Source organism: Myotis brandtii, unplaced genomic scaffold, assembly GCF_000412655.1.
Source record: "Myotis brandtii unplaced genomic scaffold, ASM41265v1 scaffold165, whole genome shotgun sequence".
Taxonomy (NCBI): domain Eukaryota; kingdom Metazoa; phylum Chordata; class Mammalia; order Chiroptera; family Vespertilionidae; genus Myotis; species Myotis brandtii.
Window position 1 is genome coordinate 15040613 of NW_005356042.1, and position 17324 is coordinate 15057936.

The 17324-nt window shown below is 40.7% G+C and overlaps 1 protein-coding gene and 1 long non-coding RNA gene across 2 annotated transcripts in view; both read right to left on the minus strand.

The window, feature by feature from the left end:
- Positions 1-4192, minus strand: part of LOC106725481 — an 11146-nt gene extending 6954 nt beyond the window's left edge. Inside the window, exon 1 of the long non-coding RNA XR_001361374.1 lies at positions 4022-4192. This is a non-coding gene — a long non-coding RNA (uncharacterized LOC106725481). The remainder of the gene's footprint in view (positions 1-4021) is intronic.
- Positions 4193-6910: 2718 nt separating this feature from the next.
- The window catches only part of TERF2IP (telomeric repeat binding factor 2, interacting protein), a 10879-nt gene continuing 465 nt past the window's right edge, over positions 6911-17324 (minus strand). Inside the window, exons 2-4 of the mRNA XM_005862707.2 lie at positions 17035-17324; positions 11425-11579; positions 6911-8138 (exon numbers count right to left, since the gene is read on the minus strand). Of these exons, the coding sequence (XP_005862769.1) occupies positions 7746-8138; positions 11425-11579; positions 17035-17324 (838 nt within the window). The 3' untranslated portion in view covers positions 6911-7745. The remainder of the gene's footprint in view (positions 8139-11424; positions 11580-17034) is intronic.

Sequence of the window (17324 nt, forward strand, 5' to 3'; positions counted from 1 at the left end):
ACAACAAATACACATCTATCAACAAGTGAATATAAAAATCAAGTGAATAAATAATCTGATGAACAGAATAAACTAGTGAATATAATAGAATCGGGCAGAGAAAGGGAGTGGACTGACTATTCTTGCGGGGAAAGGGGTGTGGGGGGTGCGGGAAGAGACTGGGCAAAAATCGTACACCTATGGATGAGGACAGTGGGGGGGTAAGGGCAGAGGGTGGGGTGGGAACTGGGTGGAGGGCAGCTATGGGGGGAAAAAGAGGAACAATTGTAATAATCTGAACAATAAAGATTTATTTTAAAAAAAAGAAATGAGCGAAGAGTTCACCTTTTTAAAAGAATGTTTTTATTGATTTTAGAAAGAGAGAAAGGGGGAAGGGTTGATAGGGACATCATCCATTATCTGTCCCCTGCACTTCCCCTATTTGGGATTGAGCCTGCAACCTGGGCATGTGCCCTGATGAGCGACTTCTTGGTTCATGGTTTGGTGCTCAACCATGGAACCATACCAATTGGGCAAGAGATCACTTTTTATGTTAGTGACAGTAGTTTCACAGTGAGGTGAACAGAGTCTCTAGGAGTCTCCTTACCTATTGCTGAGTATGGGATAAAATAAGTAAGAGGCAATGTGGACATGTGTTAGTCCAGCTCTTAACTATAGCTAATTCTATTTCCCAGTTAAATTATTTTCTAATATCACATCCATATGTATTGAGTATTGCTTATGAAGAGATGATGGGGGCCAAGAAGACATTTAAACACTGAAGACCTGCTGTAAGAGCAAGAGATCGGAAGAGAGAAATACTGATCTCCTTTGAGAGAACTAACAGTGTCTTTTAAATCAGGGAGATCTACTTTGGATACTATGAGGATGACCATAAAGGAAATGTTAATTTGAGTTGAGATTGTGTGCTGCCTGAATTGTATGCTAATAGTTACATCATTCCTAGGATAATACATCACCTTCTTCTTATGATTATTATCCCAATGGCAGTTGATCAAATCATTTTAACTGCATTGATATTTGCAGTAACATGGATTGGGTTACATGAATTTCATGTCTTTTCCTACTTAGATTTGGTTTAAAAACCAGAGAGCAAAACTGAGAGCATTGGGAATTGAACCGTCCTCAGGGAAAGACCACACTCAGGAGCAGCACCAGCATCAGCCTTGGACTCAAGGTAAGAATCCACAGATCCAAAGGAATTTCTTCAGTGGGTCCCATTGAGAGCAAAAACGATTCTGCATGTTGTGTTCAAATTCTCCACAAAATGTCCTTATCTTAGGACCTAGTTACAGCTTGTTCTAGGAACCCTAGAGTCAGAAATATAAGCATGGTCCGGCAGTTGGCTGGGACAGGCAAGTTCTCAGCAAGCAAATCTCTGGGCCTTTTGGCCCTGCTCCTCTAAGCCTGGTGTCACCTCAGGGGGATTCAGAGAGAGTAAGTATAATCAACATGGTCTTCTCAAACTTGAGTTTCCAGAGCAAATGTGAAAACTGTCCTAGAAGCTGCCAGTAAAGGCCAGACATCCATCACAAGTTCTCAATCAAACATCCTAGTTCAAGCCTTTGACAGAAACCAATTACCTAATACTGCAACCAGGAAAATATTGGCTGAACGAACAGGCATTCAGGAATCAAGAATTCAAGTAAGTTCTATGTCTGTGGCACTAAATACCTCCTATGATATTGCCCCTCAAAGACTGCTGGAAAAGGGTTGCCCTATCTTGAGTTATCAGTCATCAAGGGACAAAGATAATGGATGGTAAAGACCTGGCATTGTAAGTCAGATTCCTACAAAAGGAAGCATTTTTGCATCATATTGTCAGTGTTGTGTCCATTTAAAATCACCAGCAATCTGGCTGACGTGGCTCAGTGGTTGAGCATCAACCAAGAACCAGAAGGTCACAGTTCGATTCCCAGTCAGGGCACATGCCCGGGTTGCAGGCTCAATCTCCAGTGTGGGGAGTGCAAGAGGCAGCTGATCAATGATTCTCTCTTATCATTAATGTTTCTCTCCCTCTCCCTTCCTGTCTGAAACCAATAAAAATATGTTTCAAATAATTTTTAAAAATAAAATAAGATCAGCAGCAAAAATGTGGGAAAATGTTGTAATTAAAGGGAGGATTCTAGAGCATATGCCTTTTCAGCCAGTTTCAATTCATCTGTTGTTGAGTGTGCTATGACCTTAATTTATGTGTATGTTTGTGTATATACACATGCATATGCATACACACATACACATACTGAACACATTTCACGTATGTGTGTGTGTGTATATATATATACATATATATATAGACATTTCACGTATGTGTGTGTGTGTATATATATATATATTCATCCTGATATTAGGGCCTATGTTAATATCGCCTTTGCTTTACACAGTATGAGAAATGGTGCCAGAATTGCTTAACTTATGATGTCCATGTCTCCTCCTTTCCTTCCATACATGTGGTTTCAGAACCAAAGATCTCCTCACCCAGGGCAGAGCAGAAGTAAGCCTGTGAATTCCTTGGTAGAGGGCCCAAATGGGACACGAGATCTGATAGTTCAGCAGCACCAAATCAACCTGCCCATGCTCTCATGCGGGTCTCATTTTCCTTCCTCCAATGTTTTCAGCAATAACCAAACATCTCTACCTGCTCTACTCCCATCCCATGTGTCCTCTGTCCCTTCTGTGAGCCAAGGACCAATTGTCATGATGGTGCAGCCCATGCAGGCTGGGCAGGGAGGAGAGAACCCTCCCTCTACTTGGACACTTATAAACTACCTGCCAATACTGCTGACTCCAGGAGGGGGCCTCTCCAATGCTCACAATCTTTTCTGGCTCCAAAACCAAGAAAAATGCCAGAATCGCGAAGAACAGACTGCCACAGGAACACTACAGTTGAAGGACTATTCTCAGCCTCATCCTGACCACAAAAAACACAAGTTACAGGATCTGGATCAGATGGACATATCTTACATTGGGCAATGGTGGGATGAGTGGTGCCAGGCTTTGATTGCAGAATGGGACCCTCGGGAAGGGACACACTGAGCCACACAACACACAGCTCAGCTGGAGACCCATCTCATTCCCTCGGCTAATTGCACCAACAATATTTAGAAACCTCAAGCCTTTTTTTACTTTACTTTTTTGTTATTCCTCACCCAAGGATATTTTTCCATTGATTTTTAGAGACAGTGGAAGGGAGAGGGAGAGACAGAGAGAGAAAGACACATCGATTGGTTGCCTCCCATACACACCCCAACCAGGGCTGGGGATTGAGGCTGCAACTGAGGTATGAGGTACCAGCCCTTGACCGGTATTGAACCTGGGACCCTTCACTCCAAGGGCAGACATTTTATCCACTGAGTCAAACAAGCTAGGGCAAAACATCAAGTCTTTAGGTCAGTGATGGCGAACCTATGACACGCGTGTCAGAGGTGACACGTGAACTCATTTTTTTGGTTAATTTTTCTTTGTTAAATGGCATTTAAATATATAAAATAAATATCAAAAATATACATCTTTGTTTTACTATGGTTGCAAATATCAAAAAATTTCTATATGTGACACGGCACCAGAGTTAAGTTAGGGTTTTTCAAAATGCTGACACGCCGAGCTCAAAAGGTTCACCATCACTGCTTTAGGTCAACTCCTGCAATCCCCAAATTTTCAGGGAAAGGTACAAACTTTTCTGAGTACTGTTTCCACATGAAAAGGACACTCAAGGATTCCAGTTGTGCCTCAGTGAACATTTTCAGGCTCTTTTCCACGTGATGCAAAGCTCACTTTCAGGAGAAGGAAGACAACATCATTCTCATGGAACCTGGTCCAGGCCTCCTTTCTTTGGGGGACACTCAAGGATTCCAGTTGTGCATAAAAATATATTTTTTAAAAATAATAAACTATGAACTCATCCTGTTCAGGACCAGACTAATGAAAGGGCAGGAGAAACCACTTGGAAACCCAAATAAAAGTTCTACTCTGTTGTGGGCATGGGGATATGGGTGAGATACTCATACCTCCTGTTACACACCTGATAGTTCCTGATTGTTTCAGATTGGCTTCTCTCTCCTTTGGCTCTCAGCAGTTCACACTATTTTGCCATCTTTCACAGTCTTAACACAGATCTCTTTGCTCCATCCATTTTGCTCATGACCTAATAGTTCTAAAATGGAAGTACTTTATTGATTATCTAAATCATAAGCAAAAATAATAAAAATATCCAAAGCAATCTATAAATTCAATGCACTTCCCATTAAAATACCAACGGCATATTTCACAGACCTAGAACGAACCCTCCAAAAATTCATCTGGAATAAAAAAAGACCCCGAATAGCTGCAGCGATCCTGAGAAAGAACAAAGTAGGTGGGATCTCAATGCCAGATATCAAGCTGTATTACAAAGCCACTGTTCTCAAAACTGCCTGGTACTGGCACAAGAACAGACATATAGATCAGTGGAATAGAATAGAGAGTCCAGAAATTAGCCCAAACCAATATGCTCAATTAATATTTGACAAAGGAGGCAAGAACATACAATGGAGCCAAGATAGTCTCTTCAATAAATGGTGTTGGGAAAATTGGACAGATATATGCAAGAAAATGAAACTAGACCACCAACTTACACCATACACAAAAATAAACTCAAAATGGATAAAGGACTTAAATATACGACGGGAAACCATAAAAATACTAGAAGAATCCAAAGGCAACAAAATCTCAGACATATGCCAAAGCAATTTCTTCACTGATACAGCTCCTAGGGCAGTTGAAACTAAAGAGAAAATGAACAAATGGGACTACATCAAAATAAAAAGCTTCTGCACAGCAAAAGAAACCATCAACAAAACAACAAGAAAACCCACTGCGTGGGAAAACATATTTGCCAACGTCATATCTGATAAGGGCCTAATCTCCAAAATTTATAGGGAACTCATACAACTTAACAAAAAGAAGATAAACAATCCAATCAAAAAATGGGCAAAGGATCTAAATAGACACCTTTCAAAAGAGGACATTCAGAAAGCCAAGAGACATATGAAAACATGCTCAAAGTCACTAATCATCCGAGAGATGCAAATCAAAACAACAATGAGGTACCATCTCACACCTGTCAGAATGGCTATCATCAACAAATCAACAAACGACAAGTGCTGGAGAGGATGTGGAGAAAAAGGAACACTTGTGCACTGCTGGTGGGAATGCAGACTGGTGCAGCCACTATGGAAGACAGTATGGAGTTTCCTCAAAAAACAAAACATGGAACTCCCATTTGACCCTGTGATCCCACTTCTAGGAATATATCCCAAGAAACCAAAAACACCAATCAGAAAGGATATATGCACCCATATGTTCATAGCAGCACAATTCACCATAGCTAAGATCTGGAAACAGCCTAAGTGCCCATCAGTAGATGAATGGATTAGAAAACTGTGGTACATCTACACGATGGAATACTATGCTGCTGTAAAAAAGAAGGAACTCTTACAATTTGCAACGGCATGGATGGAGCTGGAGAGCATTATGCTAAGTGAAATAAGCCAGTCAATGAAGGAAAAATACCACATGATCTCACTCATTCATGGATAATAAAGACCATTACAAACTTTTGAACAATAATAGATACAGAGGCAGAGCTGCCTCAAACTGATTGTCAAACTGCAGTGGGAAGGCCAGAGAGGGTTGGGGGGCAGAAGGGAGGGGAGTAAGAGATCAACCGAAGGACTTGTATGCATGCATATAAGCAAAACCAATGGACATAAGACACTGGGGGATAGGGGAGGCCAGGGGATTGTCAAGGGCGGAGATAAAAAAGGACACATATATAATACCCTTTGTAATACTTTGAGCAATAAAAAAATTTAAAAAAATAAAAAAATATATAAAAAAAGATAAAATTATGAAAGACACTGGACATCAGGAAGCAGAGATTGATCTCTTACAGATAGTAAATAAATGACGTGAGTCCTATGATGGCTCCACATTCCTTGAGTTTCTAGGCCACAGCTTAGAGAGGCAGAGCCCAGGCAAAGACCAGCAGTCTCACTACTAGTATGTAGAGGAGAGGAAGCTAAGACACTGTGGAGAACAAGGTAGGTAAAGTTCTCAAGGCAGACAACCAGAGAGGAAAATGAGAGAATGAGAGGGAAATCCAGAATCCTGCACCCCACAAGAGTTATTCAAGGGATTACTGATCAGCTCGTGTGTGAATCCACTATTAGAAGCCAGGAAAGAAACCACTGAAAAGGATTCTTGATAACTGATACTCACATAGGGCCTGCAATAGCGACCTTTACTGTCAGACAGACCAGAAAACCTCTAGATGCACAGGCATTGAATAATTTACATGAAAGGGTCTTGCTGCAGTAGTGAGGAACAGTTAATTAACTATACCACATGGTATAACAGTATTTAGCCATGTACTATCACAGAGAACTGCTCTGCTTATTTCAATCAAAGTTTAAAAAAGACACCAAAGAATAATACTCTTTCCAAGCAACATAACAGTATCCAAAAAGGGAAAATATTTTTTGTAAAAAGAAAATGGATGGTGAAGAACACATGGGTTTTAATTAAAGACAGGATCAGTAGTAGGAGTGGCCGGCTGGCTGAAAGCAGGTATCTGGGGTTTGTTTAGCTTCTATAATTGAAACTCTGTTGCTTACGGAGCTGTTGCTTTCAGAGCTCAGAGCCGTGCCGCGGCAGGCGGGGAACCTTGGCTTCCTCTATCGCCGGGGCAACCAAGCCTCATGTTCGCTTCAGCTGCATGGCTGCCGGCCGCCATCTTGGTTGGCAGTTAATTTGCATATCACCCTGATTAGCCAATGGGAAGCATAGCGGAGGTATGGTTAATTACCATGTTTGTCTATTATTAGATAGGAAATTTTTGTGAATATAATCAAACATTTATTGAACACTCAAATACAAAGTTCCATTTATTTTCAATAACAAAAGCAACACAACAAAGAGGAATTAATTCACTAATTTTTAAGTCTAACACAACCTTATCACAAAATTGTCCTCAACAAATAGAAACACATTATTACTAGTAACCAAGTAAGACTATTCTTGAGACTCTTTAAACAAAACTGGGTGATAGGTAAAGAAACACGTTAGATGCTTGACTGACAAGGACTCAAAGAACAGCCAAGGAGCAGGGTCCCCAAATATTGTTAGCAAAGGAAACATGGGGTTTTCAAAGTAGTTGACAGATCCAAGTTAAACTTTTCCATTAACTGTCGGATGATCTTAGAAATCAGAGCTCACTGGGGGATGCAAAGGTTTGGGGTAATCCATGTTCAAGGTCTTGTAATGAAATCTTTCCATATTTCTAAATCCTTGACTTAGAATCTATCACAATCTAGAGGAGCTTCTGCCAAAGGACAGGAGGCTCTTTATTCACACTGCCTGAAAAGACCTGTCTTCCAATTTTCTTCCTTTAACTGGGTTATTAGTTCCTGTACAATAAGATACAGGTTCCATTCCAAAAAAAGATTACTATGTAGACCAACCTCTCTCTGGTTTATATTTTCCTTCAAGAAACACTGATACTGCCAGGGACAGCTCTAAATATATCCAATATCTTTTATTTTTATCCTACACAACTCTGCATAGCTACAAAATCTTGGACTCACAGAGCAATGACAACATTTGGTCAGAAGACATGTCAGTTCCAACATAAAAATCTCTGAAGTTCAATGGTCACAAAATACCACCTCATCTGCCACACCTCTTTTCTTTTCTCGTTATCCTGTCAATTATTTCTTTCGGAATTCAATTCTCCGAGCTACATTTTGAGCACCAAATTTTTTGACCAATGTATCTCGGGCATCCTCATCACCCTTTTGCAAATCTAAGTCATCCTGTCGGGACCAAATGGGATACCCATCAGCCCTCTGACCAGACTCTAAAAAGGAGGTGGTAGCCTCCACCTCACCACTATTTTTTAGGAAGGCCTGTGTAACTGTTGACAGATCCAAGTTAAACTTTTCCATTAACTGCCGGATGATCTTAATTGCAGCTCCCACTTCTGGTGGAGAAACTTTTCCTTCTTCTTCCTCATCAGGCTGTGTTTCTGAGTCTTCTTCAGGTGTGGGTGGATCATCATCACACATTGTTATGTGTATTTCAAAATCAGGGCTCTCCTCCACCTAGAGAAAGTGATAAATAAAACTAGTCTAATTACCCAGTTACACTTAGTCTTGGAATATCTGGTCTCTCCCAATTACCTTCTCCTTGCCCTTTTCACTCTAATCACACTGGACTTCCTCCAGTTTCTTTAATATGCCATGTTCCTTCTTACATTTGTCTTGAATGTGTGTCTGTGTATGTATATATACGTATTTATGTACATTTGTGATAGCAAGCTAAGAAAAATGTGTGTGCAGGTGGGGTGTGTGTGTGTACAAACGTGCATCTGTGTGTATGTATATGTATAATTATCTATGGTATCCCAAAAGAACATTAGAAGCTACACTGAACATGAAAAAAATATACGTATATGCATACACATGTGTATATTTTTGCACTAGATTATTTGGGGTATTTTTTGTTTTTAAGAATACTGTTCTTTTTATTTGTTTTATATATATTTTTATTTTTTTCAGAGAGGAAGGGAGAGAGAAAAACATCAATGATGAGAATCATTGATCAGCTGCTTTCTGTACACCCCAACTGGGGATCCAGCCCGCAAAAAGGCATGTGCCCTTGACCGGAATCAAACCTGGGACCCTTCAGTCTGCAGGCCGATGTTCTATCCATTGAGCCAAACCAGCTAGGGCAGCATTACATTATTTGTTAAAAATGACTTCATTCCCAAACTGTAAGCTCTACAAGGACAGAAATTATATCTGTTTTGCTTATCATTAATTCACCCCCACTACATACCAATGGCTGCACATAAGTAGTCAAAAAACATTGCTGTAGGCCCAGCTGGTTTGGCTCGGTGGATAGAGCGTCAGCCTACAGACTGAAGGGTCCTAGGTTCGATTCTGGTCAAGGACACATACCCAGGTTGTGGGCTCAACCCCCCAGTGGGGATGGTGCAGGAGGCAGCCAACTGATTCTCTCTCATCATTGGTGTTTCTAGCTGTCTCTCCCCCTCCCTTCTTCTCTGAAATCAATATAAAAACAAAACACACACACACACACAAACAACATTGCTATATTAGGGCCTCTAAACTATACTACATTTAGCCACATTATAAAATATGTTATGTGAGAAGAGACCTATGTAGGCCATGTTTGGGAGTTGTTGAGAGCATTTGGAAGTTTATGGAAAATTAACCTATGTAATATCAAATAATAAAACAAGCCGAAACCGGTTTGGCTCAGTGGATAGAGCGTCGGCCTGCGGACTGAAAGGTCCCAGGTTCGATTCCGGTCAAGGGCATGTACCTGGGTTGCGGGCACATCCCCAGTAGGAGATGTGCAGGAGGCAGCTGATCGATGTTTCTAACTCTCTATCTCTCTCCCTTCCTCTCTGTAAAAAATCAATAAAATAAAATAAAAAAAATAATAATAAAACCAAACTCAGATTACACAAGGCAACAATCCCTGAATTCTGCCAATTCTTGTGCATTCCTTCACTCACCAATTACAGAAACTTTAAATTATTTTCCTGATTTAGACTGAGGCCTAACCACTTTTTTGTGTGTTAATAAGAAAAGTTCATTTAAAAGACCCGTTTTCCTCCAGCCAGTGTGGCTAAATGGTTGAGCTTCGACCTATGAACCAGGTCACAGTTCAATTCCCAATCATGGCACATTGCCCAAATTGCGGGTTCAATCCCCAGTGAGGGGCGTGGAGGCAGCCAATCAGTGACTCTCTCTCATCAGTGCTGTCTCTATCTCTCTCTTCCTCTCCATTCCTTTCTGAAATCAATAAAAACATGTATTAAAAATAAATAAAATATCCTTTTTCTTAGAGAAGATATGCACATATAATTTGGAGTTTTTTTCAATTACTGCTCATTATTTTATGGCTCCTGCCTTACTCTATAATGATGATTAAATATGGGATTTCAACAGATTATTAGAAGTGGGACTGAATATGGAAGAGCTAAAATTTTCCTAAAAAGCTCTTAATACACAAAAAACAACTTGCTTGGTTAAGAAATTTAACTCTTTTTAAAATTATATTTATGTTCCTGAGAAGCATAAAAACATTTTTATAAAATGCTAACTGCAGGCAACCATTTACTGTCTTCACTAGCTGAGTATAGACAGAGACCCCCAAAAGCTAGTAACCTTTGAAAGTTCTAGCAAAGGTCAGGGCTGTGCACCACCCAGTTAATTTAGACACCACCCAGTTAGATAATGGTAGCTAACGCATTATCCCCACCTTAGCTCACTGAATTCCTTAGATATTTGTATAGATCCTTGTTGATTATTGTTGATCAAATACCCTGCCTATTCCTGGAAATTGTCTACAGATGAGCTAATCAGATACTCTGTCTATTCTTGGAAACTGTCTGCTGATCTGTGTGTCATTGAAATCCCCTTACCTAAGGCTACTCCAAGCTCAATAAAAGATTGGAGCAGCCTGAGCATCAGTGGAAGTCCTTCGGGACTTGCCTGCCTGGTCCCCCTATATTTCAAAATTATCTCGTGTCATTTTTCTCTCATTTGTGTGCAGCTCCTCTTTTCAGATCCCGAACCCTGATCCACGCAGGACGTGGAAGGAAACACACGACATCGGTCACCGACAGCTAACTTTGAAAAACTTAAACTGAGATCTAAGTACTAAAAATGGGATGTTTTATACTGTTTAAAAGGAATTTGCCCCAACTTTTCTACTTATCCCCCTCAAGCTTTCCTGTCAAAAAGCAAAAACTACATGCCTGGAACCTAGATCAGTCGCACTTTCCATTTCCCTCTTCCACCTTGAACTTCTCTTTTACCTTTCTGGGCACTGGGTATTGAAAGGGCGAGGGCTACGCCCTCCATCTTGCCCCGAATCCTCCATTTTTGGGCAGCAGCCATGTGCTCAGCAAGGAGCTTCTTCCCGGAAGCCCAAGCCTCTGCTAGCCACACCTAGGATTTCTTTAAACTAACCAATGATAATCAAGGGAAGTGCGCGCCATAGATATGACCACATCCTGTGTAACAAGACACCGACTTGCGTCTGGCCAATCGGCAGGGCCCACAGTCCTCTCTTCTCCCCTTACTCCAACCCCACTCTCAAATACCTCTACCCACAAAGCTCGCTCTCTCTCTGCCACTTTCCGCTGCGTCGGTAAGGAGGGTAGAGGAGCCAAGCCCGGGCTTGAATAAAGACTCTTATGCTTTTGCATCGGACACGGCTGGCTCCCTGGTGTGGTTTCTTGGGGATCCTGAAATCTGGGCATAACAGGTATATAAAAAGGATAGATGGGAGGACCAATTTCAAAGGAGAATGCAGATACAGAAAAAAATGAGTTAAATCTAGTTAACATACCACAACCTCCTCAAACCCCCGGGTGGCTTCTATAAGCATCTTTTTGACTGCTTCTTCATTCTCCTTGATCTCTTCCTTTACAAATTCTTCTTCCTCTTCTTCCTCCTCTTCCTCTTCTTCTTCAGGCAAGTCGGGAGTTCTCTTATTCTGTGGTTCTATTACAGAGAAGAACAGCACTAGATTAGAATGAGCCTCTTTTACAGAAAACAAAAATATAGTGCATGCTCTGTGAGCTCTAGACCAAAAGCGAGCCTGTACTTTTTTTTCCATTAGAAGACATCTGTTTTTTATCAGAAGGAGAAGAAAAACATAAGACATGCATATTTGATAATTTCTGCTCTTGCTTCTGAAAAATTGTACTATCCAAATGGTGGTAATTTTCCTAGGTCTTTATATGTAAAATAAAAATACTCTTCAAGCTTAATGCATTTTTTTGTCTTGTATTAATGGATTTTTCAAATTAACAAAACTGGAATAAACTGGGTTCTCTGGGAAGCAGATCCTGAGGTGGAGGTTACTATATAAGGTGTTTATCAGAGAGCATGCCTGGGAAAACACCCTCTGAAGTGAAGAAAGGAGGACAGGCAGAGAAAAATTGAGCTGTGAAAGAGTGCCAACAAGGCCTCATCTGAAGCTAGAAGGTCCTTCAGAGTTGACCCAGTTGCGGCAAGGGAGCCAAGACTTTAAAACTGTATATAGATCAGTCACTGGATACCAGCCGCTCTAAGATGATAGGACTTTAGGCAAGGCAGCTCTTCCAGCTGCTAAAGGCAGATCTGGGGGCTATACCACAATCTACCACATACTATCTACACAAAGGATAGATGGAACTATTTTTGTGATGGAACTATTCTATATCCTGATTTTTGGTGGTGGTTACACAAATCTATACATATTAAAACACATAACTGGGAAATGGTCCGACAGTTCCTCAAACTATTACACATAAAATTAACATATGCATGAGCAATTCCACTTCTGGGTTTTTGCTCCCCAAAAATGAAAGCAGGGTCTCAAACAGATTTTACTATATCCATATCCATAGCAGCATTATTCACAATAGCCATGAGACAGAAAAAACCCAAATATCCATCGATGGATAAACAAAAAGTGGTGTAGACATACAGTGGAATATTATTTAGCCTTAAAAATAAATGAAATTCTGACACAATACATTATTCTAAGTGAAATAACCAGGACAAATATTGTATGACTCCACTTATATAAAGTACCTAGAGAGACTAAATTCAGAGACAAAAAGTAAAATAGAGCTTGTCAGGGGCTGGGGGAGAGAGAAATAGGGAGTGTTTAATGGATACAGAGTTTCAGTTTTGGAATTATCAGTAAGTTCTGATATGGATGTACTTAATGCCACTGAACACTTAAAACCAGCTAAATGGTAAGTTTTATGTGATGTGCATTTTACCACAATAAAAAATAAATTTTGAAAATGCATAAACTTCCCAGACAGGGTGGCTCAGTGGTTGAGTGTCAATCTATGAACCAGGAGATCATGGTTTGATTCCCAGTCAGGGCACATGCCGAGGTTGCGGGCTCGATCCCCAGTGTGGAACGTGCAGGAGGCAGCCAATCAATGGTTCTTTCTCACCATTGATGTTTCTATCTCTCTCTCCCTGTCCCCTCCTCTCTGAAATCAATTAAAAATATATATTTTAAAAATGCATAAACTGTATACAAAAATAAGTCAATTTTCTTTTATATAAATTTTTAAATAGTAATTTTTAAAAAGCCTTATCTTTTGGAGATAATGCTGAAATAAATAAAATGCATGATGCCTGGCATTTACTTCAAAATAATACCAAAAATCTGCCTGGCTGGAGTGGCTCAGTTGGTTGAGCATCGTCCCATGCACTGAAGGGTTGCCAGTTCTATTCCCAGTCAGGGCACATACCTGGGTTGCTGGTTTGATCCCTAGTCAGAAAGTGTACAGAAGGCAATCAGCAACTGGTTAATGTTTCTCTCTTTCTCCCTTCCTCTAAGCATGTCCTCAGGTGAGGATATAATAAATAAATAAATAATCTCAAAAGTCTGGATTGAAAGAAATAGATGTAAAAAAAATGACCATGAACTATAATCACGTGAAGTTGGGCAATGGGTACATGCAGTATAGTTCATTATACTATTCTACTTTTATAAATGTTTGAAATTTTCTATAATAAAATGAACAAATTATAGTTCATTCACAAAATGGAATACAATGCAATCAATAAAGAATGAGTTGAAGCAACATAGACACAAAGACTTCAAGGTCTATCATTATTAAGTTAAAAAAAACACACTGCAGAACTGGTTTCTAGTATATACTAGTATTATCATGAGCAAAAAGTACACATAACAAGGACAATAGTAATGGCTGCCTCTGGGAGAGGAACCAGGGGAAGGGGTATATAGCAAGGAGACTTACTTTTCACTATTTGACCCTTTTGTGTTCTGTATATCTGTAGGATAAATTCCTAGAAGCAATATTGCCTAGGTTAAGGGAACAAGCAATTTAAACAATGCCCTTCAAATAAATTGTATCAATTTTCTTCTATTAACAATGTAAGAGTGTATCTGTTTGCATATACCTCACTAAGTTTGGATATTACTCATTTTGTTAATTTTTGCCAGTTTGATAGATAAAATATGACATTTCCTTGCTCTAGTTTACTTTAAACACACATACACACACTTATTATTTCATAGTTTCCATGGGTCAGAAAGTCCAGGCATGGCTTATTTGGTCCTCTGTTCAGGGTCTAGTTTATTTTTATTTAATAACAATATTTCTCCATTGTTTATGGCCATTTATTTCCTTTTCTGGAAACTTCTTGTTCCATTTCCTTTGCTCATTTTTCTACTAGTTTTTCTTTTTTGGTTACTAGCTTTTGCAAGCTCTTTGGACATTAAGGAAACTAACTCTGTTGCAATGTATTGGAAATATTTTTCCAGTTTGCCCTCCGACTTTATCATGAGATTTTATTTTTTAAAACATTAAAATATGTTTTTGTTGATTTTAGAGAGAGGAAGGGAGAGAGGTAGAGAGATAGAAACATCGATGAGAAACAATGATCTCCTGCATGTCCCTTATGGGGATTGAGTCCGCAACCCAGGCATGTGCCCTGACCAGGAATTGAACCAGGGACCTCTTGGTTCATGGGTCGTCGATCAATCACTGAGCTACATCTGCTGGAAAAAAGCTTTTAATTTTAAGTAATCAAATTTAGAAAATGTTTCCTTAGTCTTCTCAATTTTAGTATTATCTCCATGCTAATATTAAAAAGTATATTCACATTTTCTTAGTCACTTTAGGATTTTAATTTTTACATTTAAATGTCTGATCATCAAAATACTATTTTGAGTGGGTGAGTCAGCCTAATTTTGTCCCAAGTTGCAAATGGCTTGCCAGTAGTCCCAATATCACTGATTTAAAAGCAAGGTCCTAAATGATCTACTTCGCCCACACACCTAGCCCTGTCCTCTCCTAGAATGCTCCCTCTCGTTTACTCCATTCCAGCCACAGTGATTTCTTTGTTGCTCCAAGAAAATATTTCCACCTCAGGGCCTTTGCACTTATTCCCTCTATCTGAAACACTTCCTCAGATAACCACCTGGCTTACTCTCATTTCCTTTGGTGTCTGCTCAAATATCAGCTCATCATCGTGACCTTCCCTATAACCCTATGGAAAACAACCTCCTCCCCAACCTTTACCCTGATTTTTCTCTATAGCACTTACCACTTCCCAGCTAGCATGTTAAGCTCCATGACCACAGGGACTTTAACTTATTGTTACATCCCAGCAGGATAAGTGTCTGGCACCCAAATCTCTGTTGAATGAATAAATCTGAAATGTCACTTTTACCAAAAACAAAATTCTACAAAGCATACCAAAAGGAGAAATAGATTTTACCTCCCCAGACTTTAACTGTTACATAAGAAAAGGGAAGTAGAGAGAAAGCAAGCTTCTTTATTTTTTTAAAAAAATATATTTTATTGATTTTTTACAGAGTAGAAGGGAGAGGGACAGAGAGTCAGAAACATTGATGAGAGAGAAACATCGATCAGCTGCCTCCTGCACGTCCCCCACTGGGGAAGTGCCCGCAACCAAGGTACATGCCCTTGACTGGAATCGAACCTGGGACCCTTCAGTCCAAAGGCCGATGCTCTATCCACTGAGCCAAACCGGTTAGGACAAAAGCAAGCTTCTCTAAACAAATGGGTTTGTCAATCTAAGTTCCAATAGCCATTATTATGTAAAAAGTGAAGTACCTTAAAGCCTTTGCACTGAGCACTAACCAGGCCTGCGTCTCAACATGCAATTCACCTGCCTTAAAAACTCACTTCTTGGCTTAATGGATAGAGCGTGGACCTGCAGACTAAAGCGTCCCAGGTTCGATTCCAGTCATCGGCACATGCTGGGGTTGCGGGCTCGACCCCCAGTGGAGACCATGCAGGAGGCAGCCAATCAGTGATTCCCTCGCATCCTTGATATTTCTATCTCTTCCTCTTCCTTCCTCTCTGCAATCAATAAAAATATTTTTTTTTTAAATTCACTTCACCCATGAGACCAGGAAGCGACTTCCAATAGCCAAGAACCTTCTTACGTGGATACACATTCAATTAAGCCCAAACAGAACAATAAACTGATCTGGCTTGCCTTTAAAATGGTTTATACTGAATCTACCTGAACACAGGAGAAATATGTCCTCAAACTGGTGGTTGCCAGAGGCAGGGGAATGGGGTGGGGGTGGGGGGCAGGCAAAATAGGTAAGGGGGACTAAGAGGTACACATTTCCAGTTATAAGTCACAGGATGTAATGTACAGCACAGGGCAGGGATTTTCAACTTTTTCCATCTCATGGCACCCATAAGCTGATTAGTAAAATTCTGTGGCACACCAAAATATATATGTTTTTGCCCATCTTACCAAAGAAAGGTACAATTTTGATTCATTCACACTGCAGGGCTATTGTGTTAGCTGCTGTCATTTCATTACTTGACAATCTAAGGGAAACGAGGTCAGTGCCTCTGTCTAGTCAGGTATTGCACGTTGGTGAAAATTCTTGCAGCACACAGTTGAAAACCGCTGGCATACAGAATACAGTCGGCAACCTTGTATGGTGACTACATTCACGGTGATCATTTCGTAATGCAGACAAATACCTAATCACCATGCTGTACACCTGCAGCTAACATAACATTGTATGTCACCTATAATGCAATAACTAAATGATTAAAATAAAATAGGACGACTCTCTGAACTATCTCTGATAAAGTTTATACCCTCGAAGCTGGTTCCCCCGCTGCCTCTGGGGAAGAAAACTGGATAGCTTAACTGGTGAGTAGACAGAGAACATTTTCTAGATATACTACTTTTTTTTTAACACCCTTTGAATATTAAACCGTGGCAATATCCTAATTATTGAAAAAAGGAAATCGAAGAAATTAGAAAATGGTGTAATTTTACCCGGATGTCAAAGGGGGGAGGGGCCGGACGATGACACCAAAGCCGCCAAAAAGGACGCCAGACGGGAAGGGGATGGAGGGCCCGCCCCCACCAGCACCAGGACAGGCGGAGGGACCCGCACGGCCGCAGCACCAGGCCTCACCCCCGCTGTCGGCAGCCTCCGGGTCTTCCTCCGCTTTCCGCTTGAGTTTCTGGGAGGACGGGCTCACGGGGGCGTCCCCCAAAAGGTACTTGTGCTCCTGGCCCCGCAGGTGCTTTAAGTAGCGGTCCTTCAGGGACTGCCACGAGTGCGGAGTGAGCGCGCTTTTCTCCATCGCTTTCCACAAGGCGTTGCCCGTGACGGAGCTGGTCGAGCGGGCATGTTCCTTCACGTAGGTGAGGATGGCCACGTCGTCCGCGTCGGTGAAGGCGACTCGCCCCGTGAGCGGCGGC